This window comes from Anopheles merus, chromosome 2R, assembly GCF_017562075.2.
Source record: "Anopheles merus strain MAF chromosome 2R, AmerM5.1, whole genome shotgun sequence".
Lineage (NCBI taxonomy): Eukaryota > Metazoa > Arthropoda > Insecta > Diptera > Culicidae > Anopheles > Anopheles merus.
In genome coordinates, this window is record NC_054082.1 from 40,892,600 (window position 1) to 40,916,634 (window position 24,035).

At 49.4% G+C, this 24,035-nt stretch overlaps 1 protein-coding gene across 1 annotated transcript; it reads left to right on the forward strand.

The window, feature by feature from the left end:
• Positions 1 to 1,050: 1,050 nt before the first annotated feature.
• LOC121588848 (muscle segmentation homeobox) lies at positions 1,051 to 22,575 on the forward strand. The gene is made up of 2 exons (XM_041907276.1): positions 1,051 to 2,765; positions 20,823 to 22,575. Exons 1-2 carry the CDS (start codon positions 1,946 to 1,948, stop codon positions 21,161 to 21,163), a joined length of 1,161 nt encoding a protein of 386 aa, XP_041763210.1. The 5' UTR covers positions 1,051 to 1,945; the 3' UTR covers positions 21,164 to 22,575.
• The last annotated feature ends 1,460 nt before the right edge of the window (positions 22,576 to 24,035 follow it).

A 24,035-nucleotide genomic window follows, 5' to 3' on the forward strand; every position in this document is an offset into this window, starting at 1 on the left:
GCTGGGGTTGAAAGGAAGCGAGTGAGAAGAACCCATTAAAAATTAACCAGAATAAAATGAGCCTTGAACCGAGCGAAAATTACTCACACACAAAATGGTGGAAAGATATCGCCGAGCTGCCTCTCCTTCCCTTGTCTCCCCCGCGTGGCGCGCTGTACGCGGACGGAGTGAACGAGTGAGCAGTACAGTGTGTGCGAGCGCGCCACTACCACAGCCGTGGACCGGGTGACCGTTTTGTCCGAAAATTAATTACACAGTAAATAAGAAATTATGGAACGAAAATTGAATAGTCCCCTCGGGTATGGCGAGGCGCGCCTGTGTCTGCTCGGCATTGTGCGTCGCCCGTGCGGACCTGAAGAAAGGGAGGGATTTTGTGATCGTTTCATTGTTGGTTTTTCATCCTGGCTGCGTGTGGGGATGGTAAGAAGTCAGCCCAGCGGGAAGGGAAAGAGAATGCGAGAGAGAGTGAGAGATAGATAGAAAGAGAGAGAGAGAGGTGAAGGTGGAGAAGTGTGTCGAGAAGCACGTCCGCAAGAAGGGACAGCTTTTATAGAATTTAGCAGCTGCTACCGCTGTGGCAGCTTCTGTCCACTGCAATGTGCATAGCGCAGAAAATAAACCGAACAGCGAACGCGAAAGATAGTAACGCCATCGTACATAGGAGGCGGTGGCCACACTATACCCAGCCGAGCGGTTGTTGGCAAGAAGAAGGCGAACGGGAAGGGGGAAAACAGGGAGCGACTGTGTGTAGGAAATCATAAAATATGAACAACTTCATTTTTCTCCCCCCGCAAGCGGAACGCACCCCTACCAAGCACACACACACACACACACGCGCGCTCACGCTCAACACCTGGTCATGGTGGCCGGTCGCCATTGGCTGTACGAGCGAACGGGCAAGCTCCGCCCTCTTGATAGGGGTTTCCATAGCAACAAAAAAGTATATAACGAAGGGTGCTATGTACAGCGCGTAAACGTAAACAAAACCAGTTTCGGTGGAAGGGAAACAGCTATGTTGGCACTGCTTGTGCCCGTGTGTAAGCAGGCACGGGAATGAAGCGGCGTGAATACGTCAAGCGCGTGCGCCAGAGCGAGACAAAGTGAGTGCGTTTTTTGGTGTGAGCGTGTTCGAAAATCCCCGGGGTCGATGGAAGTGAACAAGAAGAGGAGTAAAAAGAAACACCAACACGGTTCATCTCGTCGAGGCACACACAGCTTGTCCCTCGAATGCATTCAATTTTTATTCCTCGACAGACGCAGACTCGAACGCACGCACGTCCGTACGCGCGTCCCGTTTGTTGAACGATCGTAAGCGTAAAGCGGAAAAGGACTGCGTAGACAGTCGGTAGAAAACAAACGCAACAAACCGGGATCGATAAGTTTTACGGTGCTTTCGCGTAAGCTTTTGTGTCGGATAAAGTGTTTACCGGATTTTGGAGATCGTTTCGTGACGATCGTGTGAGTTTCGCAAGTGATTTGTTTGCGCTCCGTGTGCGGTCCTCAGGGTGTTTTGTCGATGTTCGAATACCAATCTGTTACCCGAGTGTGATACGTGGCAATCAAGTGATGGTGGAGAGTTAAAGTGGCCGGAAATAAGCACCAATAAAACCCTTTGGCAGCTACAGAAACAAAAGAAAAACCGCCGATCGAAAGTGCAGTGCTACTCCGTCAATCACTCCGCCCGAATGACGGTCAGCTATGTCGTATGACGCGAGTTGTCAACTGTCTTCCCAGTGTACACGGTTCGCTACAATTGCTCAGTAGAAGGGAAGTTGGGATGTAATGAGTGTCAACTGCGTGCCTGTGCGAAACATTTGATCCTAACGAACCAAACCGCCCGCCCCAAAACGGTACTGCTTTCGGGCAATTACAGTGACGCGACATTTTGTGCGAGAAAGTGTGTTTCTCTCCGTACGGCCAGCGGTGTAGTTCGGTGCAAATCTTCATGCTAAAATCGTCAGGAATGACTGTAACTCCGGTACGAATGGCGATGACCAGCCCGACGGTGCCCATGCAGCAGAAAAGCAACTCGCGGATCAGCAACTTCAGCGTCGCGTCCCTGCTGGCGGACACGCGGCCCAAAACGCCCAACGCGCACCATGCCATCATCACCTCCGGCACCCCGACCACGACCACCCCGACGCCGCCCTCGCTCACCCCGCTCAGCCCGCTGATGGTGCACGGGCCGCCGCACGGGGCCGCGCTGCTGCACCAGGCGATGACGACCGCGCTGACGACGGTGACGACCACGACCCTGCCCGGCACCTCCCCGTCCAGCGACATGCTGCCCGCCAATCTGTCCTCCCACACGACCAGCTCCTCCTCGCCCCGGTCCCAGCACGACGGTAGCTCGCTGCGGAACCTGGACCCGGACCGGCACACGGACACCCCGCACAGCCTGCTCGAGTCGGACGATTACGACTCGAACCACGACGAGGAGGAGGACTCGATCGTCGACATCGAGGATATGGACCAGGAGCTGAGCGAGAGCGGCTCGCAGCCGGGCGGCCGGAAGGGCAGCGGCTCGCCCGGGTCACCGTCCGCGATGGGGATGGGGCACGGTTCGCCGCCGGGAGCGGCCCTAGCGGCTGCCGCCGGCCACGTACCGATACGGCCGACGCCGTTCAGCGCGCTGGCCGCGGCTGCAGCGGCCTGGGGCGGCATGAGCGGCGGTGTACCGTGGCCCGGCGCTCGCCAGATGCCACCGTTCGGTCCGCCGGGGCTGTTCCCCGGGCAGGGCTTCGGCGCCGGTCAGCTTGGTGGAGGTAAGTGTGTTGTTGGCTTTGTTCGCAATAGTAATAAGACAGGGGCCGCGGCACGGCAGGCAAGAACAATTTCCGTAACCATCTAGGGGGAAGGGGGGTGGGGTATGGGTGGGCCAGGTTTCTTGGAAGGTTAATCGCATGCACCGCGCGTATTGCGCGTGTTCGAATTTCGGTGATTTCGGTTCCGGGGCGAATTAGAAATTAGGCGACCTGATTAGACCACAAACAGAAGAGGAATTGAAGGAAGAGAGTGTGGCACCGGTGGGGAGGGGCATTAGGTGAAAGATTAATTTCGTTTAATCGTGCCCGTAAAGCAGCAAGGCGTGTGTGTGCGCGTGTGTTTTGGAGCTCCAAGAAACGGGCAAGGTTGAAGGTTAATTGTGGCGCCATAGTTGTGTCCAGAAGCGCTGACAGATTTTGCGTGTATATTGTGTCTCTGTGCCGATGGCGTCGATGTGCTTCACCCCAAGAAGTTATCAATCGGTTGATAATTTGTTTTTGGAGCTGATAGTTCCGGTCGAACGAGTGCGGTGCGGGGCGCATTTCCATGGTATTCGAGTATCTTCTAATGGTGGGGTTCGATACGGGGATTTTCATAGTAGGATGACGCGCTTTACTGTGTGGGGTAGTTGTAATCACTACCAGAACACTTCCAAACCCACGGAACCAAAGCGGACAAATATTGATCTTTCCAAGGCAAAAGAAGCAAGGCAAGAAGCACACGGGCTTCAAGCGCACTTGTACGGCGCAAAGGTCAACATAATCGATCGGTCGCGTTGTTTCGCCTTTTTGTTGCTTGGCCGCCGTATTTGTTTCGAGCCCCGGGCCGCTCCAAACCGTCTTAACACCCTTCAGGCTTAACACGGCGTGTCGGTGTGTTTTTCGTTATTTTTACCCAGTCATTTGCTACCAGCGGTGGGATTCGTGTAATGCTTACACTGGCGCACTGTACAAAAAGGGCAACAGCGCCGACAAAGTGTGGAAGTGAAGACGGCACAACGGAACTGAAAGGATGAGCGGAAAAAGAAAAAGAACAAAAAAAAAAACAAACCCCAGCAGCAATCTGAAATCGATATCGCACTTCCCAGGGTGGGCTCGGGGTGGCTTTAACAAATTAGAAACATTTAGCCCACGTTGCCGCGATTTCGGGTTTGAATGAAGTGAAACAAAAAGGAAACAAGATAACGGGCGGCGATGACGGGCGTCCCCGACCGCGATCGAGTTTGGAGGGCATGAAGATGGGCGGAAACGCTAATAGGCATTGAATGAGTGAATGAAAATCTCTCTCCTTCTCGGCCAAACGGTGGGGGTTGCGGGAAGGGAGTAGCGAAGGAACGCACAAAAAGCTGATGAAAAGTCACACATGCGTGTGGTTAGTCGTTTGCCTTCGCCTTTTTTTGAACGACCAGCCCGTACTGATTACGGCGCGCTGTTGCTGGTCGTTGGGGATTTCGGGTTAGCAATTTCGGAAAGTTCTGTCATGCGTGACGCGCTTCGCGTTGGATGCTGCATGCAAAGTGGGAAAGTGTCACCGGCCGACGGCAAAAAAAACACAACACTGTCGTGGATGTTTTGGTTTAAATTTGGTATAAGACATGCGTTTGGCGTGTGTGTGTGTCTTAGTCAAGAAGGCAGCGTGATCATCACGAAGGTTAGTGGGTGCTTTGTTGACATGCAGGAAGATGGAAAGTGATTTGATGGTTAAGTGCAACATAAAACCCGTTTGCACGATTGTGTCATGTTGCTGTTCGGGGATAATTACACGCATGATATTTCGCACATGTGTGTGTGTTTTCGGCACACACGGCAGCAAGCACACAAAAGCAGCACAACAAATTAATAAAAAGAAGCGAACGGAATTATGGTATGTTATGCAAGTAAGAATGACACACAAGGACACGAAACGCTAATGCGAAATTCTTTTGTGCAAAAAAAAAGACCAGCATTTTCTCTAATGAAGAACCACTTTTGCGGTTTAAGTTCAGGCGCACCAAGCGCCTAATACTAATTCGTGTTTCGATCGAAACCATCGAACGTGGCACAACAGCAATCGCAATAAATCATCGATCGAGCGAACGAGCGATCTACGAAAATAACCTAATAAACGAACGAAAAGGCCGGAGAAGACGTAGGGCCGGCTGGGCATGGGAATGGCGGCATCGGATAAACGTCATCAAGCGCAGATGACAAACGATCGGGTCCGGGGAAAGATATAAACATATTTTATCGGGTCACCCCCGGAGACTCGGCCAAAACCCAAACCCGGCGCAAGGGGGCGAATTTCGGAAGGAATGTTTTGAGCGCACCGAACGCTGACGTTTACGTTCGCCTTCCTTCTGCTTCTTCTTCTTCCCTTTAATCACGGGCCGCTTCTTTTTCGGGCCGGGAACTATCCACTTTGTCCACTTCCTGGAACCGGGACTGCCCTCTATCGTACCGAGACTCGTGACTCTTCTTAGTGGCTCCGTTCTAAGAGAGTGAGAGAGATCCTCCCGAGCGGCCCCGACACCCCCAGAAGCCCTGAATGGAGGCAAGAAAACAATTAATTAGGCTCTCGGGGCGTTTGCTTTCCGGGACCATGGGATGGGCCGTGTTTTTTACGAAAAAGTGCTTCTGGGTGTGAGACGGTTGCTAGGTAGAAAAAAAGGCAAAAAAAAACACAAAACTAGGCCGACTGTAGAGACCCGGGACCCGGGCTGCCGCCACCAGACAGACAGAAGGTGCAGGCAGGAGGAGACCGCGATAAGAAAGATTAATTAATAGATTTCAGATACATCTTTCGCCCCGTGCAACCCCATGGCCCCGTGATCGTGATGATCGCACCCGGGCTATCGGGATCGAGGCCCAGAATCGATCGCGTCGGTGGCGACGGCGGTGAGGCCGTGGTCCGTGGGAAAAACAAACGCTCCGTGCCCCGTCGCTGGTACGTGGTAAGGAGAAGGGAAGGGTGTTATGTGTGTGTGTACGTGTATAAAACAAAACGACACAAGAAAGGCAATTTGAGGGACGTCTTCATGACTTTATTTTCATCTCTCATGATGATGCTCTCTGGCGTGGATCTGATCGGTGGAGTACGGCGGGGAAGATGATGCGTGGGGAAGCTGGAAGAAACCGAAAACAGGAAGTGAAAACCGGTGTCCCGGTGTGATGGCCGGTTAATTAACTTGTAATTAGTTTACACACCGGGATGAAGTTTTTGTGTCCGTGTGTGTGTGTATGTGTGTCCGTTTCGTTGATGTCGTCGCCTGTTGAACTATTTTTTGTGTGTTGCCGTCTGCGATCTCTAAGGCTCTGGAACACTTTTTTGTTTTGTTTCGTTGAAAATGCTTAGAGCGAAGTGGAAAAAAGAAGTTAATAAAACACACACACACACACACACACACACACACACACACACACAGTTTCAATATTGAAACCCGCGGGCGAAACAGGAAGCTAGAAAAATCATCAACGAAACAGTTGGAAGTTGGCTAAATGGAACGGTGGAAAGGCGAAAAACGCATCGCTCAGCAGACCCCGGCTGGGAGGAGTATTATCATAATTTCACCGTTTAAATTCTATAATTTAATTAAACTAGCTTCGCCCAAAGCGCCCAGGATGGTGGTGACGTTTCGTGGCCGTTTCGTTCGGTGCTCCTAACCTTCCGCTTCACGCTGCCTTCGGGCCCCGTTTGCGTCGCCTGCACTGCCTTGCGCACCTCGTCTTGCCAAAGCTCCATTTTGTGATCGTGTTAAGATCGGTGGATTATTTCGCCCTGGCCTTAGATCAAGTTGTAGTTGTAGTTTGTTTATTTTGTGTGTGTGTGTTTGTGTACACCCGCCCTGTCTCGACATGGTGTTGCCTGTGCCTTCCTGTCATCGCCACTGTTCGCCGTGTGCTGGAGTGTGTAATTAGTCAAAGCAGGCCGTCGCTTTTTTGTTGTTTTGCCCCATTCTCTCCCTTCAATATATCCTCACACTAAGTTCACCCCGCTCTGCGCTACTACATGGGTGTTTGTTCTTTTCTTCTTCTTCTTCTTCTTCTTCTTCTGCTTCTGCTCGTTTAATTCAATTTTCGACAACCCATTGACGCCATCTTTCATTCCTCGTGCGAGCTTTGAAGCATTTGTGGTGTTGCGTGTGTGTAGCTTTTTGCTGTTGTTTTTGTTGTTTCTCAGCCCTCCCCCACCACTGCACCCTTTTAGTCTTGCGTTTAGTTTCGTTTTGTTTCATTTCACCTCACCCGGGGGAGGCGCACATTGTCGCAAGCGGGCTCGGGGGAACGTTGGTACGCGCAAATTAAGTCATTAGGGAAACAAGGCAGCCGATCTAGCTGTTCCGGCTGGCAGCTTACCGCCCAGCGGTGCGCGAGTAAAGCTTGCGCCACCGAAGGAAAAGGCGGGCTAGTGCGGGCACCGAAGCACCCCCTTCCCTGCACGTGGGGTGAAAATTTGATAAGTGTTTTAATTAGCCCGTGTGGCGCCTTTTTGATATATTTCCTGTGTCAACCGTGTATGGTTCCGTTCGTTGGCTCGGTGAAATAAAAAGCAATAAAACATATTCACGCACACACACACATTGCCACATGCATTTGTTTTCGTTGTTGATGTTGTGGTGCTGTATACACAAATACGCCTGACGGAAAATTAATTCGCATTTGGTAGTGTTTTTGCTTTGTTTTAAACATTTTATAGCATAATTTAACATTTGTTTAGGGGGAAAGTATGTAAAGCGGCGGTTGGTCCCGGTTGGTGATAACAAACTAACAGGCCACTGGAGTCAGTTGGAGCCAATGTTGAGCGATGAATTCAAAAGGTGGATTTAAGGGTAGAAAAAAGAAAAACAAAAAAGAGGGCCCCATTGATGTTGAATGGTTAATGTGAAGTAAAAATTGGCCCGAAAAAAAACGCCGGAAAAGATCTTCCAACTCGCACAATGCATCTGCGAAGCTTCATACTCATTTGCTCGTCGTAAAGTTTCATCAGGCAAACAAATTAAGAGCGCCATTTATTTAGAATACATTTATAATCAGTATGAATTAGCGCTCGTCTTTAATAGACGGTTGGCTACTGCCAGTGGCATGAAATTCGCATTGATCGTATATTTGTTTTATTGTCATCCAGCGGCTGACTGCGCAGTTGATGTGCGGTTGGCTTCGTGGTTGCCCCATGGTTGTTGTGCCCAAGAAGGGGATTCAGTTGCTCAGCCGAAGGAGCAGACAAACTGATGCAGCACCCGGGTGCTATTTTTTTCCCCATCCTGCACTCATGGCGGTGGCAAAAATCGAATGCAACTTCAGACGACATGTCGTGATTATCTGCAATCAGCAACTACCGGATTTGTTGTGGCTGTGGCCACATCTCACGGCCCGTCGCGTCGGGTTTTCGGCTGTTTTGGTTTTACAGCCTTCGGGGCGGGAGAGAGGATATAAAATTATAAATACATACAACCAGCGGTAAACGGACACCTCTCTCGAACGCTCGAACCACAGTCGCACAGTAGCTGTGCATCGAAACGTCAGTGCAAAAAGTGAGCGAGCAAAAATCGTGCCCGAGCGCGGCCACATCTTCAGCTACAAAACGGTTTTAAAACAAATTAAAACATTTTTATAGTGCTGCGTGAATCCATTCCACACTCCCCGGTGCGGTGCACGCCGGCTGGCTGGATTGAGTTCCAGTGTGCTTGAGTGCATCTGAGAGGGAGAAGCCATAGCAAGGGAGAGCGAGAGCGAGAGAGAAAGAGATCATCGCAGGCCGAAACCTGCAATCGCGTTGCGCCCGTCCGATCGCTAATGAGTCTTGAGAGAGGATCGCATAACATCACACGATGGGGTTCAAAACCCCCCAATCCCCCCCCCCCCGCGCCCGGTGTGCACCTTTCGCTCAACGCTGATGCTTTAGGGTTTTAATTCGCGCGGCCACAGCCGCCACAGCACCGGGTGCATTTTATTATCCCTTCGTCTTCGTTCGCCCAGCGTACAAACGGAATGAGTGTTAATTTGACTTTGGTGGAAGGGAAGGGAAGGTTTTGGAGGCTCTTTCCGCTCTTGCGGCTAGCGGCCCAAATTAGGAAACCCACTCGCGGGTGAGGAGTGGGGCAGGGCAATGAAATTACAATAACAAATAAATTAACAACAATACTTTTCCATGTTCGCTTTTATTATAAACAAGTATCAAATTAATGTAATAATAATTTTAAATCACTTCACCAACCGTCCCGTCCGCACCCTTCCGTATCATCGCGCTTGGGTCAGCCATTGGCAGCGAATGAATTAGCACCGGAAGCGGAGGTCCGTCGGAGCACCCGCGGGATGTGGTGGAGGCGTGTTTGGGCCGGATTTGATAATAGATTCTCAACACGCAAACCCCTCAACGCAAGGACCATTTCACCACTTGATGCGATTGTTGTTTGATGTAGAGCTCACTTCAGTTTGTTTGTGGGCTTCAATTTTTACGGGTCGTCGTTTTTGACCTTTTTTGTCGAGGCCTGGTCAGTAGTAGTAGTGGAGAGCTGGGGTTTTATTATTTATTGTAATTTCCACTAATTAATATTAATTTCAACCAGAAATCAACCAAAAACTAGCAGGCGCAAATAAACGGCGACTAAATGCGTGGGGATGCCTAGGTACGCCGTACCTTGCTTTTTGGACTTTAGCTTCTTAGCACTCTCTCTCTATCTCTCTGTCTCTCTCGCTCTCCCTCTCCCTCTACAGGCCATCATTTTGGGGTGGTGATGCTTAACGTTTCAATTTCCTTATTTGAACGACCGGCATAGATTGTGGCAAAGTTTCGGTTCGGTCTCGCGGGCTTACAATGGGGGTCGGGTAATGTTTCAATTGAGCGGCCAGGAGCGTTTGGAAAGTGGGCCTCCATAGCAATGGTACTAGTAGCAGCAGTAGTAGTGGTGGTAAATTGTTCTCACTAATGCAACAAACTCCAACGGAATACCATCCACAAATGGAGTCGACGGGCAGGCAACACTTAGCCTTCCATTAATCGGAATCAATATTAATGAAGATCTTTTCGTTTCTGTTCCCTCAGTCGGGTGCAGAGAGAACGGAGAGAACTGTTGATTTGCTATCTCTCTCTCTCTGTCTCTCTCTCTTCCTTTCTTTTTCTGTTTTTCGAGCACATGCGGCCTTTACCAGCGGCCGTCACAGTTCCACAGCTAACCACTATCGCTTTCCAGAACACACATTGAAACATTTCTATTAACGTTGCCGAAGGTCAACGATGACACGAAAACGATCCTCCTATTTGTGTGTGTGTGCAACGAGACGAGATCGATCGCGCATACACCTTCCCGGGGTGGTTCTTTGCCTGCACCACACGTTGCAACTGAGCCAGCTCTCCTGAGGTTGCGGGCGATGCATTTGAAAATAATTTACAACGCCATTGTTTTCCCAAGGTCCCTTGCACTACCCCACACTCTCCCCCCCCTCCCTCCCAAACAGCGCAAAACTGCATGCACGGTGAAATGGTTTATGATTTGATTGTAAACGATCCTTGACCGTCCGGTGCCACTATCCCGCCCAATCCAGGTCCCCAGTGCGAAGAACGAACGAAGTCAATCGATTGAGATTGCAAATTTCTGTGTCGAAGAATACAAAACTTTTCCCCAATGTGTGTGTGTGTGCTGGCGCTGTGTGCTGTTCCGTTTCGTGTGTCGTTTGTTCACAGATGGCGTAAGGGGTCGTACCAGAGGAGGCATTGGATATCTTCACTATTGTTCGATGTTCGGCGTGTGTGTTTTGCTGTTTGTAGTTGTGTTTTGTGTGTTGAGCGCGTATAAATTCGGGACTGACGAGGAGGTCCCGGATGGCTACATATACATCCATGGGCCTTGCTCCTCCACCCTCCGACACGGATCGAACGAACGGAACGGAATTTGAAATGCAAATTCAACCGCGTGGAAACGAGTGATTTCCGCGAACAAATTCCCGGTCCCCGGTGGGGACACTAGCAGGCCCGGGACATTTTGGGGCAAGGTTTTCCCGTTCCCGTTCCGGTGAGCAAAAGGTGTAGCCCGTTGGATGCAAAACAAAAAACAACCGAAACAGGATTTGTTGGGCTGTGTTGTGTAGTCGAACTCGATTGCTGTGGAATATGATTATAGAAATTTGACTACATAAAAGAGTTGTGCGGTTGGTGGTGGTTAAAAAATGTACTACCAATACTTTCGTGTCGCAGTTTGCCCCCCCCCCCACTCCCTGCACAGGTCCGCTCCGTTTCCTGTTCAACATTTTATATGACTTAATTTGTCGACGGACAGGGCTCGCCGCCGCAAAGCACTCACTCAGTAGCTCGGGTAGTACGGGTTGCTAATTCATTCAATAATAATGTTGCCAGCTTTACGAGCACGTGTTTCCGTGTGCTGTGCGGTGCTGTGTATTTGTCGTCTCGGAGGTTTCGTGGAAGCGTTTTTTGGGGTGCAAGAATTTTATGTTTTACGAAACAAACAAAAAAAAGGCACCCAAAAATCCAACCGCATTAGCTGCAGCTGCAAATTTCAACCAATTTTGACACATTTGCAGCACACACACACTAGGTGGCGCACACATTGCTGCTGCAGTGGGTCCCATAGATGTGTGCGCATTAGTGAACAACGCTAATGGACGCCCTCTGACTGCTTGGAGGAACAATTCCAAGAATTTGTTTGCGGGGAGAGCAACGCGAGGGCCTGACTCCTTTGCGCCGTCAGTTCCTCGAACCGCATGCTCTGGCCGATTGGCAGTGCGTTCGGGGCGTGGAGCAGAAAATGCAATTTTCGTTCAAAACAATTAAACACGAGCGAGCGAGCGAGCGAGGTACGCAACGACTGGGCGGTGGTGCACCGTCCTGTGCATCAGCTTTTTGTCTCTGCAGAAAGACGAACCCCGAGGCGAGCGGTTTTGCGGGGAATGCAATAAAATGACAACCATCATTAGGAACCCACCCGAGGAACCCACCGGCGTAAATGAGATGAATAAATTTCAATCCATAACGACACTCTGTGGGCTCTGTGTCACGTATGCAAGCGAGCACCCCTAAACCCTTGCAGAGCTAGTGTTTTTTCAAGAAAAAGATCCTTCATTTTACGTCAAATTGGGTTTTACTTAGATACAAAGAAGCGGCAGGAATCGTCTGGCCGGATTAACACCGTAGGACAACGTGGACCATATTTCGCCTGCTAGTCTTCATTAGTCGTCGCACCCCAAGGGTTACTTGGTGTTTGTGTACGCGCACACGCTTCTGTTCCGTGGAATCCCTGATTCCTAGCGGAACGTCATGTTGCGCCTGTCGGAATGGGCGCTGACGGTGTCGGGGTTGATGCCTCGCCTCCCCCGGGCAGGCTAGAGGCAGGCGCACACTGGCGGCTGCAAGGAGGGATGTCGAAACGATATTTGCGCGCATCCGACGTTGCTAATGAAGCTGTTAATTTAGATTTGTTTTATGAAACGGCGAATTTGGCGCGCATCGCGTAGGTACCGTAACCGTCCGTCCGCCATCCGTGCCCCAGAGAGTTGGCAGTCGCTGCAAAAGGTTCGACCGGTGATGATTTGAAAATTAATTTCTTTACTCTGGTGCTGTTGTTGCCTGACTGTGCCACACAGGGAGGGAAGAGAGACGAGAGATCAGATCAGTCAAGCTTTTCACACGCAGGTGCTAGACACAGTGCGTGCGCACTGGCTGTTGGTTTGTAGGCGTTGTTGTAGTTACGTTGGCCTGTTTCCTGTTCAATTTGACCAGTCCGTCGTTTAATGGACCATCCCGATGGTTGTGGCCTGTGGTGGAAGGGAACTGGAATTACAAAACTAGCATTTAACCGGACGATAAGAATCTTTACTGTTTGCCCGGTCCCGCTCGTTGGGTTTCAATCGGTGTTGCTGTTGCGATTAGTGGATGCGTTAGCGTTTTTTGGGATGATAAAAAATGGGCGAAGTTGTAATGAAATATGTATACGTCGGGATGGGAAGCAGACTTTTAGTGCATTAAGATTAGCCTTTGCGCTGTGTTCGATGTGTTTGATATTTGAGATAGCATAAGAACAGTGTTTGGTGCAGTTTGTGAGGTTGAAATAGTCGACATTCAACTTCAACAATATAAAGAGCATGTTTTAGGTATTACAGTATAAAGTTGTCATTTTAAATCTCTTTTGTAAGTGAGAAATATAGCAACTAAAACCTCTCAATGAAAGCATTTCTGCAATTGCACAATGATATAAGTCTATTTTTGAATTGACATTCTTAGTTTGTTTCTATTTTTCGGGATATTTGGGTTACGCGGCATCTCTAATTCGTTGTATTAACCCCATCCAATGTGGCTATTAGTTCCTAGTGGCTCTGCTTTCCAACATCAATACTTCCGTTTAGGTCCGGCGTTTCCGGAGATGAAAGAAGCGAGAGGCTCAGGAAGCTGCTACAGCGTTGATTGTTTGAAACGTTAATAACTATATTACTTCCGTTACAACGCCGTCTGTCGAGCGTGATTGAGATGCACACGCTCCGGAACGTAATCAATCTACAGGCTGATGGAGGCTGTTTGCTGCTGCACGTCGAGGGATATCTCTCGAGTAGAACGAGAGGAAGAGCAAGAGAGAGACTACGTGAGAGAGTGGGGGATCTGCTAAAGAGACAAATGAAGTGTTGGCTGTTGGCAATATTTGGGACGAACGGACACACCCAACCGTCGACACCATCGGGATCGGCCGGCTACTGGCATGGTTGGTGCGCGCATGGTGGACAATTGTAGACCGGAACTGGAATTTAAATAAATTAATAACAACTCTCACTTTGCCCGTTGGGCGACAACTACGATACGATTTCGGCGGGCACACTCGCGCCTGTTTGGGTGATAAATGGAAATTTATCTCAATAATTTTCTATTTCCCGTCGTATTAGTGCTCTCCGCCTCACAGCAACGACGTAAAGTGTAAAGGCACGAGGAGAGGCAAAAAAAGGATGTGAAAGAGAGCAAAAAGAGACAAGCTTTCTCCCGACACGCTGCAAGGGCCGGGTCAGTGCCGGGGAAAGATTTACAAAAATTATGAGGATTAACGGCCATGGCGTGTCGCAAATTCGCTCGGCGTGCCTTTTGATTGGGCGCACTCCTTTGCGGCGCAAATCGGAATCGCGGCACGGATGGTTTGAATAATTTGTGCCCAACAACGGCAGCGGCACTGCACTGATCGTTTCGGGAGCCGCCCGTGCTCACTCGCGGTACGCAAATTTGCGTGTCAATCGCTAATTTTGGCAATAAATTTTAATCGGCCCCATAATCGTGCCCAATTAATAACGCCTTTCCGTCTGGGTTCAGTTTTTTTTTCGTCCTCATATTCCCTGTTTTGCTTTCATAAAAGCCCGGATTCCCTGTAGCTGCCGATGAAGTTACCGGGCAAACGGGAAATGACTGCTGAGCGTTGATTGGAAATTGGAGGGCGCTCGAACGCTCGAGAGACCACATGGGCACACACACACACACAGTGGCAACCAAAGCGACCTCAAGCAGGCCATAAACAGGCAGCAGAGAATTGAGAAGGGGACAACTCCCGAATGCAACGCACCGGGAGACAAGTGCAACGCAGCAGCGATAATTACTGTTTGGTGCGGTTGCGATGCGTTTGCAGCTTGCGTCCGATTGTGGGACTGCGTTCTTATCTAATCTTAAACGGTTCCGCGCAGCGCAGCCACAAAAGGTGGATCGAAAACGGGCCCAAAAACTGTCCCCTACTGCTGGAGAGCACTTAAACAGCACGATTGGTTCGCCCGCAAGACCGGTGGCAGCGGTGTGCGCAAAATGTGACATTTCAGCTCGATAAGGAAGCGTGTGCGCGAGAGTGCCGGGGTGGGGCTTGCGTGTTCCGGATGAGGGCCAAGCGGGGGAAGCCCAAGGACGGTTCATCGGAAGGTTCAGCCCAGCCCGGACAAGAAATAAATTACGCGCTTATAAATTATATAGAGCCATTAAAATGGTTTATCACAGGTGTAATTGATTTAATTAGTCCATTAACTGCTGTCGGCTACCGCGGCTACCCCAGCAGCTTTTGGGCATCCGATGGCGCTCTTCGATTGCCGAGTCCCGGGCCTAGTCATCGGATCGGATCGCGGATTGATTGCCATTGTTTGAGTTTGCCGCGTGTTCAACGTCGGCAAATAGAGCCTAGCCGTTGTTACGCAAAGCTTCATGTCTTGCAAAGTTTATGAGGACTATCATCTCGAACGTGCCTTTCGTGTAAAAGCGTTTGCATTTTTGCGTTTTTGTTGTGTTTGAGGGGTTCGGTCTCGGGGAAGAAAAAATGCAAAAACAAAACGGCTGCTATATTTGCCAAACTGGAACCATCACTGGGAAGGGCGGGGCAGAGCAGAGGGACGCTTGGGAGCCGTTTTCGTTTTTGCGCGCTTCGGCCAGTTCAACCCAATTAGTGCTTGTATGCAAATGGTGGCTAATTAATTGCAAAAATCTTCGTCGCCTTCGCCGGAGACGCCAAAGCCGAGACGGGCTAGTAGTGTGTGTGACGTGTGTGGCGTGTCCCGCTGTCCCGGTTGTGTTATATTTCTTGCGTGTATGTAATCTTACGTTGTTTGAGGGGGAAGGGGAGGGGTCCGAGCCTCAGAAATATTGTTTTTGTGGTTCAACTTTTTTAATCGAACACGGTGCGATGAAGAAAAGCGGTTGTTGGGCACTAGCGACACACGACAGGGAAATAAACAGCCTTAAACAGAAATAGAAATCCTCTGTGTGTGTGTGTTTGACCTCTCGGGTTGCGTAATGCGAGGTTGCTTCCGTCACCAGAACGGCATCTGGTGTAGCCGGCGGGGTCACCTTAGGTTAGGAGCGAACCAATTTCCGTTTTTTTCCCTCCAAGAGTGTGGGCAAGGCCAATCGTTTCCGTTTAATTCAATTAGGTACCATAACTCTTTCACCCTCACTCTCGAATGTGTCGATCGGTGCCGTAAATGATGGCTTCGGGTGTGTGTGTGTGTTTGTACGGGTGTTAATTAATCCTTTCTTCACTGCCGATCGACGGCAGATAAAGCAGAGGCCCAGCAGCGGGCGCCTTCGGTATCCTTTCGAAACAATGTTTCCGTTTTAATGCCACTGGGTCGCAGGGTCGAACATCATCACATCAGGGCGTAGGGAAGCTATTCGGTCGAACCTTTATACGATCCCTAAACGGGATGGACCGCCAGATGACGGACGCCCGATGAACCCTTTTCCCGGCTGTTGGTGCCTTTTTGTCGCTTTTTATGACGACTTGCCCTGTCGCCCGGGCGCAGTTATCGCCTGAAGAAGTGGCTTTGTTTTCCTGGAAGTAGTAAAAACGGTAAAGCGTTTTATAACGTTATAGCCACCGGAACAAACAAAAGCCCGAAAAAGGATCAGATGGGTAGGGTTTATTCGGGGGTGTTGTGGTTTGTGACAATTTTGAGCACCGTCGCTCTGGACGCTCGCTTTGGTTGGAAGTGCACCGTTCGCACAAAATACGAGACCTATTTCGATAACGATCAGGTTTGTTAAAGGTGGAAAGTGTTTTGAAGAGCACTGGGAGCAGTTTATTGAAAATTTTAATGACCTTTTTTATAACGATACAGAAGATGAGGCACACAATTGATGGCGTTGGGGAGCACAACAAACTTCGAGGAAGAATTTTGCAAGCCCTCATTATCACAGGGAAGAACATTATCAGCGAAAAAATCTGTCCTTCCGAAACATTGGCAGCTCCCGATTGAGTGTGCAATAAAATTCAAATTAAAGTGTACCAGATTGGCAAAGCCGAGCAATGCAACCGATGTAGTTGGAAGAAGAGCTGCGCCCGCGGGAAACCCGCGGGCTGCCGATCGGCCAAGACACAGTTAGCCGAATTCCGATTCCCGTCTGATTGAGCGGTTGTTCTTTTGTACCGCCAATCGTCCCCAGCAGCCGTCCCCAAGCGTGTCCTCGGTGAGGCCGTCCCGGGGTCTTCTTGGCTACCTCACATTTGGTGCGAACGGTTGCCACCTTCCCTCCCATTAGCCGTTGACATTCTTGCCGCGGAGGTTATGCGGATCTGTACGCTCGCGGGCCATTTTCCCATTTGTCTGCGACGCGGATGAGCAGCGTCAAACATCAAAGGGAAAAGTTTGGGGTATGTTTGCGCGTTCGTTTCTCTTGCGCGCTTCACCATCGGCATCGAATTCTTGCGCGGCGGCGCGTCCGCCCCGTCGTCTGTGGCATCCGGGGCACGACGAGTTTGCGGCAGATTTTCGCATACGATTTTCGCCTGCTGTTGGTGCGCGAGTCGGGCAGAGTTAGCGGAAGTTGACCAAATATCGGCCCCAGCCGTTTGGGGAGGAATACCTAAAACGAACCAAACACACACACACAAACTCACCGACTAACAGGGATTGAGGGGCAGAAGGGGGATGCTCGATCGCTCCGAGATTATCTTATTACCATTTGTCAAACCCCACGGAGGGTAGCAGCAGCGCCTGAGAAAGGCGGTAGGGGCTGGGGGAGCACGGTTTGGCACGACAATCGGCGTGTTTTGCCTTGGAATCGCGAAACATGTGTGTGACAAAGCGTGTCGCGATCGTCGACTGCGAGGCGGGGGCTCGTGGGGGAGAGGAAGTAGGGTGGAGGGGGATGGAGAAGGGTACGGAATTCGTCACGGTATCCAATGCAGTGAAACGCGCAGCAGCAAATTGATTTGATTGCAGTTAATGAATTGCCGGTCGTTACGGCACAAGGGCGCGCGAGTGGGGTTTGGGTGGTTTCACCTGATCAACCGTACATTAGCAATTTAGATAAGTGAGTGTGCGTGTGTGAGAGTGTGTTTTGCATGGGAGGGTGGTTTTGGCACCGATTGCTAGCATAACGGGCGCATAAACTATGCTTTTGATGCTTGTTATGCTGACAAGATTTAGCCCGGCTGCCCGGCTAGAACAGTGCAAAAGAATTCCAAAACCTTCGAAACTACCAACGGAAACAGATAAATTCAGTTCATTAGCACAGGTAGAGCGCACACTGTGGGAACGGTATGTGTAACGGGCTCCTTTTGCTTCCGAGAAGGATCTGTTGCCCGAGAAGATAGCCGTTGAAGAGTGTGAGTTACGATCGCGATTAGGATCTTGCGTGTGTTAGAGAGCGGGCAAGATCAGCGCGATCAGCGTCTCCGCCGGCTCACACACCCTTCGGTGCACGGTAACAAGCAATTACTAATCGACGCTAATGGAATGCAAATGTTGTTGGTTGTTCCCACTGCACTGCGCTGCCTACGTGGCCGTCTTCATCATAATGCCCCGCATCCAGCAGCAGCTCTCTGCCCTGCCACACACACACACACACACACACACACACACACACACACACACACACACACACTCCTTCTCCCCCGGCAAAGAAAGCGCGATTAAACCTCAGGAAGGCTGCGAAACACCACCGCAGCACAGGCACATCACAGGCAGCAAAAAAGCCAATCGCAGTTGAACCTGAACCCGAACTAATCGATTCGCTCTCTTGTGCAAAACAAATTAGTAAAAGCAAAGCACACACAAGGTTTTGCTTCTTGCACACACACACACACACACACACACACACACACACACACACACACACACACACACACACACACACACACACACACACACACACACACACACACACACACACACACACACACACACACACACACACACACGCACCCACTCGCTCTGTTTGGGTTACCGCTCGTGCCCTTGGAATACCGTCGGCACCAAGCGAGCGATCGCGGTGCAAGGCAACACACGATGGTCAGCAGCGAGAGGGCAAGCGAGTTGCATTGCATTGCAAATTGCAGGCGCGTTGTAGAACATCCCAAACATAACGTGCACTTGCGGTTGGTGGTTAAGGTTGTTATGGCAGTAAAAAGAAAAGAGCAAGCCAATACTTTCCTTCGCCCCAACTAAGCATCGCACCACAACCCAACCCGAAAGCCTAGCAGGAGGGACACACAAGCGAATGAAATTAATTTATTAAACTGCAATTCACACTTCGCCCCGTCGGGACGCGGAGGTACGCAGCGGAAGGGATGCAATGCGCTGCAGTGCTTGCGCACTGCGCAAATGAGTGTGTGTGCGAGAGGAACAGTGGGCCGGCGCCTGGAAGTTGCGTCAAGGAGCGGGAGCGCTGCTAGTACTGCTAGCGAACTGTGTTCCACTCGAACACGAACGTGCACATAGCAGTCGAGCTCTGTGTGTATGGGGCTTGGTGAATATTATCAGCCCGTGTACTCTCTGCCAACCTTTATTTACTGCTTCGCCACCTTTGCCGATTGAGCAGCGTATGTGCGAGGCAAGGACAATCGACCCGCGAACGAGCGTGGGCAATAGTCCACCGCATGTAGGTGGAACTTCCGTGTCGAGTATGTGTGCAGCCAACCTGAACGGCTCTGCAACCGTGGACGACAAAACATGTCCAACCTTCCCACTTTTTTGTTGGTTGTTGTGTGACTGTGAAGGGTGTGGCCAATAGGACGCCCCGAGACGAAATGGTGTTCTTATTATCGTTTCATTTCGCACGGTGTGTATGCCGCGGTGACCCAATGTTAATTGAAAAGTGTGTGTTCAGTAGCGAGACGAACTGCTCTGCACAGGGACAGATGTCTTCACGAAAGTCTGCAACCCAGCGCAGTGAGCATTACCCTCTGATTCAATGGCGTCGATCGTCATCAATTAACGCTGATTGAGGTTATAATTTACTGTGTCACTTACTCTCCTCGCCACCGGTTCCCACTTGACTATTAGCGCTCTCTTGACATCGGAGTGCGTTCCTATCAATTAACTCTACCGCGCGGAACTCAGACGGCAGCCCAGAAGGCATCCACGAAGGCGGTACAGAATGTTTCTCCCCCCTCCCCCCCCCCCTTCGATGCTTCCGAGACAGGGTATCGATTGCTTGAAGTTCTAATAGACTATTAGCTTTCCCCCGGGGTGCCGGTACAACAGTCACTCACCCCCTTCACAACGGCAGTGCTTCCGTTTGCTTCCCGTCGGCTTTTCCGCTCGATTCGGTTTCTTTGCCTTTTTGTTAAAAATAAACATATCGCTGTCATGGCTGTGAAATGGTGGTTGGAAATGCCGTTCTCGTACCATCGGTCTTTCAGTCTCGCTTCCGACACAAAGAGCTCGGGAATGCGCTCGGGCAGCGGTAGGGGAATGTAAGAATGTCACCACCGTGTATACACAGTGCAGCAGCCGAGAAGCCGCACTTGACTAATGAGACATTAGAGCACTGCTCCGCGCGCGCTCCGCGGAGTCTCGCTGTCGAATAATGTGTTGCTCAAAACGACCCTGAATCGCTGTCCGGACATCTCGATCGGCCGCAGATTCGATGGGCAATGGGAGGGGGGAAAATGAAAAAAAAAAACATGAAAAATTAAAAATCGTAATAAATCTTTGCCCATGTGCGTGTGTGTTCGTTTACACTTCATCCATCGTCGAACTCGTCGAACGGTTTCAACACGTTTGAAGGATAAAAGGGGGTAAAGCCGGCTGAAGTGGTCGGAAATTTATTAGTACGGGACCACAGTGCGCTCCCGTCCCGTCTGTCGCGTGGTATTTGTATTTGGTTGTCTCTTTGGCAACTTCATTAACTGTCACTTGAAATATTGTAATGTGTCTTACCCTCGCTGCTGCATACACGCACGGCAATTCCTTCTCACGACGACGCGAGTAGAGGGAACGCACAGAAGCGCCATTTGATGAACGAGATACCTTCCTTACCCGGGGGGGGGGGGGGGTGGCTGAGACCGGGGCCAGGTTAGTTTTCCGATGTTCGAGCACATGTTCGACGGGTGCATCCGTCGGACGAATGTACAGCTGGCACGCGATTACGATGTTTCAGTGTGTCTTCGCCAACGGTGGAGGGTGTTTTGTTATGATTGAAAGACCGCTCCGCGTGTATGCCTGGGTCTGTACGTTCGGTCGACAACGAACGTGGGGAGCGGATCGATCCGATGTTCTTGCCTGTCCGACGTGTCACGTGTGCCTTGCGCACCGACTCACATTGAATGAAAAACAAAAAAAAAACACTCGACGCACTTACTAATCAGTCCTCTGTGTGTGTGTTCTCTCCATTTATTGCAGATAACGAACCGCCCCGTATCAAGTGCAATCTGCGGAAGCACAAACCGAACCGGAAGCCCCGCACACCGTTCACCACCCAGCAGCTGCTGTCGCTCGAGAAGAAGTTCCGCGAGAAGCAGTACCTCAGCATAGCGGAGCGGGCCGAGTTTAGCTCGTCGCTGCGGCTCACCGAGACCCAGGTCAAGATTTGGTTCCAGAACCGGCGGGCCAAGGCGAAGCGCCTGCAGGAGGCCGAGCTGGAGAAGATCAAGATGGCGGCACTCGGGCGAGCACCGGGCGCCCAGCTCTACATGGGCTACTTCCATCCGAGCTTAATGGGTGGCGCGATGCATCTGGGCTAAGCGTGCCGGAGATGCCTCCAAAATGCAACAAACCAACAGCAACAACAACAAGAACAACAACAGCAGCAGCAGCATCAACAAAAACAATTGCAAAACAACCTACCAACCAATCAACCATTGTGAATATTAGCATTTAAGTGTCTATTGCTAAAACTGACCTGTTGCTATACTCGTTAAGAAGTCGTAGTGCCGGCCGGACGATGTCTATGATTAGGGTATTTATTTTAGTTCGCATCCAAACGTCCAAGCGGCCTCGCGGGAGGAAGGGCACAACTCTGCAACTCAAACAGGGCATGCCCGGAGTGCGAAGAGTTTAATTTTATTTATTCCTAAACGTGGGCTTTCCCGGGCCCTTGGCGCTTTGTATTGACCCTACTCCTTTGGGGGGGATTTTGTAAATATTAATCAGTTTTGGGCATCCTTCGCTTGCCTCCCTTTCCTCCTCTGGATGGTGTTTGCTAAGTGCTATTGATGGTGGTGATGATGGTGGTGGTGATGGTGGTGGTGTTAGCCCAACAACACCTCATCGCCGCTCAAGACAAACGCTCTCCGATCGCCATTTGTAAATATTGTCCCAACGAAAAACGGTTCCGACGTTCCGAGGGATGCGTGCGAAACACTTTTCGGCCCGAGGGGGTGGATAATTTGCTCCCTTCCCCTTGCTTTCCAGCGCGATACGGGTTCGGGTGGCAATGGCGCCTAAAGCTGTCTCCACTGTGTGCACGGTTTTAATTTCGTTTTTTTTATGTGTTTGTGTGGAATGTAAATAACAGCCCCGAAAGGGGTGAACAATCGCTAACAATGGCTAGGGAAGTGTAGGGATTGCGCGAAGAAGGCAATCGTTCGTTGGAGATTTCGATCAGCTGAAGTCAAATGCGTCCGATCGGCTCCCCGGGCGATCCGTTGTAAATAGACCATGTTTAAAAAGAGAGAGGGAGGTGGTGCGCGAGTGTAGATGAGGTGGGATCACTGGATGACGACAGTGAGGCGTTTGTTGTTGTTTGAATGTGACAGCTTCTTCGCCATTTGCGCTGCTAATAGATAGATAGGTGCCCGGGGTGAGTGTTTGGAGAAGAGCCTCCACTGTTTGTGGGTCGTGTGCCGATCTCGATCATTACTTATCCAATTGCTGCCAAAGTTGTACAGACGGACAGGGCGTGCGTGAGGGGGAACCGGTGGTAGGGGCACACAATCCACTCCATTAAGTGGAAGGCAAATAAGGTTAATTTGAAGCCTCCTAGCTCAGAGCAAACACCAGCAACACAAAAAAGCGCTGAAATCGGGCATCAATTCGGATGGAGAAGAGGTTTTTTGCCGGGGGAAAAGTGTTTTTTTTAATAAAGCACAGGAACAGGTAACAAAAAACTCGCACACGCATCAATGAAGAAACACGCTGGACGAAAAGCATTGCACAAAAAAAGGTAAACGACAAACAAATGGCAATATGTAGCGAAGAACGTTGGTGAGATGTTTGATATTAGCTGGCAGGGTGGCTTCCCGTAACCGAAAACTGTACATTAGGCACAATAAGCGAACAGCACATGCGCTCGTATGTATGTGTGGATGAAGAAGCGGTAAGGATATCATGCATATGCTAAGTGGAATCGTGGAGGGAAGCTAGTGGTTAAGAGTTAGATACAAATGTGCTGGTGATTTGAACACTAAGAATACTAAGAAAAGAAAAGAAAAGAAAATTATATACAATAAATAATGAAGAAAAATACTACAACAAACATTTTGTGGATATTATTATTGCATGTTTTTATATCACATTGAAATTGTCGACATGAAATTGTAATCTACTGATTTGAACAAACTGTTACTACTTGGCTGAAATATTCCTTTCTTTTCTGGAAGGATGGTTTAATTCGATGTAAGTCTGGTATTTGCACTTTATTTATATATCTGTATTTATATGTATTTATATTAGTCGTCAACTCGTACGACTCAATAACATGCTGGTCATGGGTTCAAGCCTAGAATGCAAGGATTTCCCCGTAGCAAGGATTGACTATCCGGCTGCGTGATAATGAATTAAGTCTCTAAAACCTGTATAGGCTGGCATATGTAATTGTATAATTTAAAATACAAATTCAAAAAACAAGCTTTTATAATTTAAATCAAACTTATTCAACAACTAAAACATATTTAGAAGTGCTTTTTAGAAGTACTGAAAACGATCTATATGAACAAAATTTAATACCACGTTCCATTTAAAAAAGCACAATTTCCACTGTGTGTTTCAGGAGTTTGAAGAGTTTCCTGCCACCTGAACTTTGAATTAGAATGTAACCGATTTTTTATGCAAGGTTATTAATTTAATACAAATTCATCCATATATCGATACAGATCCATTAATTGTTTAAAAATACTTTTTCAGTGCTCGTTTGTCATAATGATGTCAGTTCTTTTTATTATTCTTTTTCTGTTTTGTTGATTCAAATTTCAATGTATGTTTCCTTAACTATTAAGAGCAATGAATGTTTACTGTCTACTATAACCGACATTAATCAATTGTAATAGAGTAATACATTGGAATCTCATCAGTGGAGCTTTGAGAGTATTTAGTTTTTCATGCATTAATATTAATGCAATTTTGTGGTAAACGTCAAGTAAACCCTGTATGAGACCAGCATTACCAAGTAGGTCGTAAAGAATAACAATAATTGTCGATCACAAATGAAATGATGCATTCACCAACATCCATACTCCGCACAATACACCTTTTAAGATTCTTCTTTTGTATTTATCACACATAACGTTTACACTCTCGACATATTTTGCAAAACTCTGTTCCTCGTTTCGTTCAGTTTGTCAACACTATCATCATTAAGTGCTATAAAAGACTCGATTTCGAAATCAAACTGAGCAT

What these genes read in the sequence shown, in the direction of transcription:
- LOC121588848 (XM_041907276.1), top strand. Translation starts at nt 1,946, where the DNA reads ATGCTAAAATCGTCAGGAATGACTGTAACTCCGGTACGAATGGCGATG. An exon ending in CGCCGGTCAGCTTGGTGGAG is followed by an intron (nt 2,766 to 20,822) that starts GTAAGTGTGTTG and finishes CATTTATTGCAG; the next exon opens with ATAACGAACCGCCCCGTATC.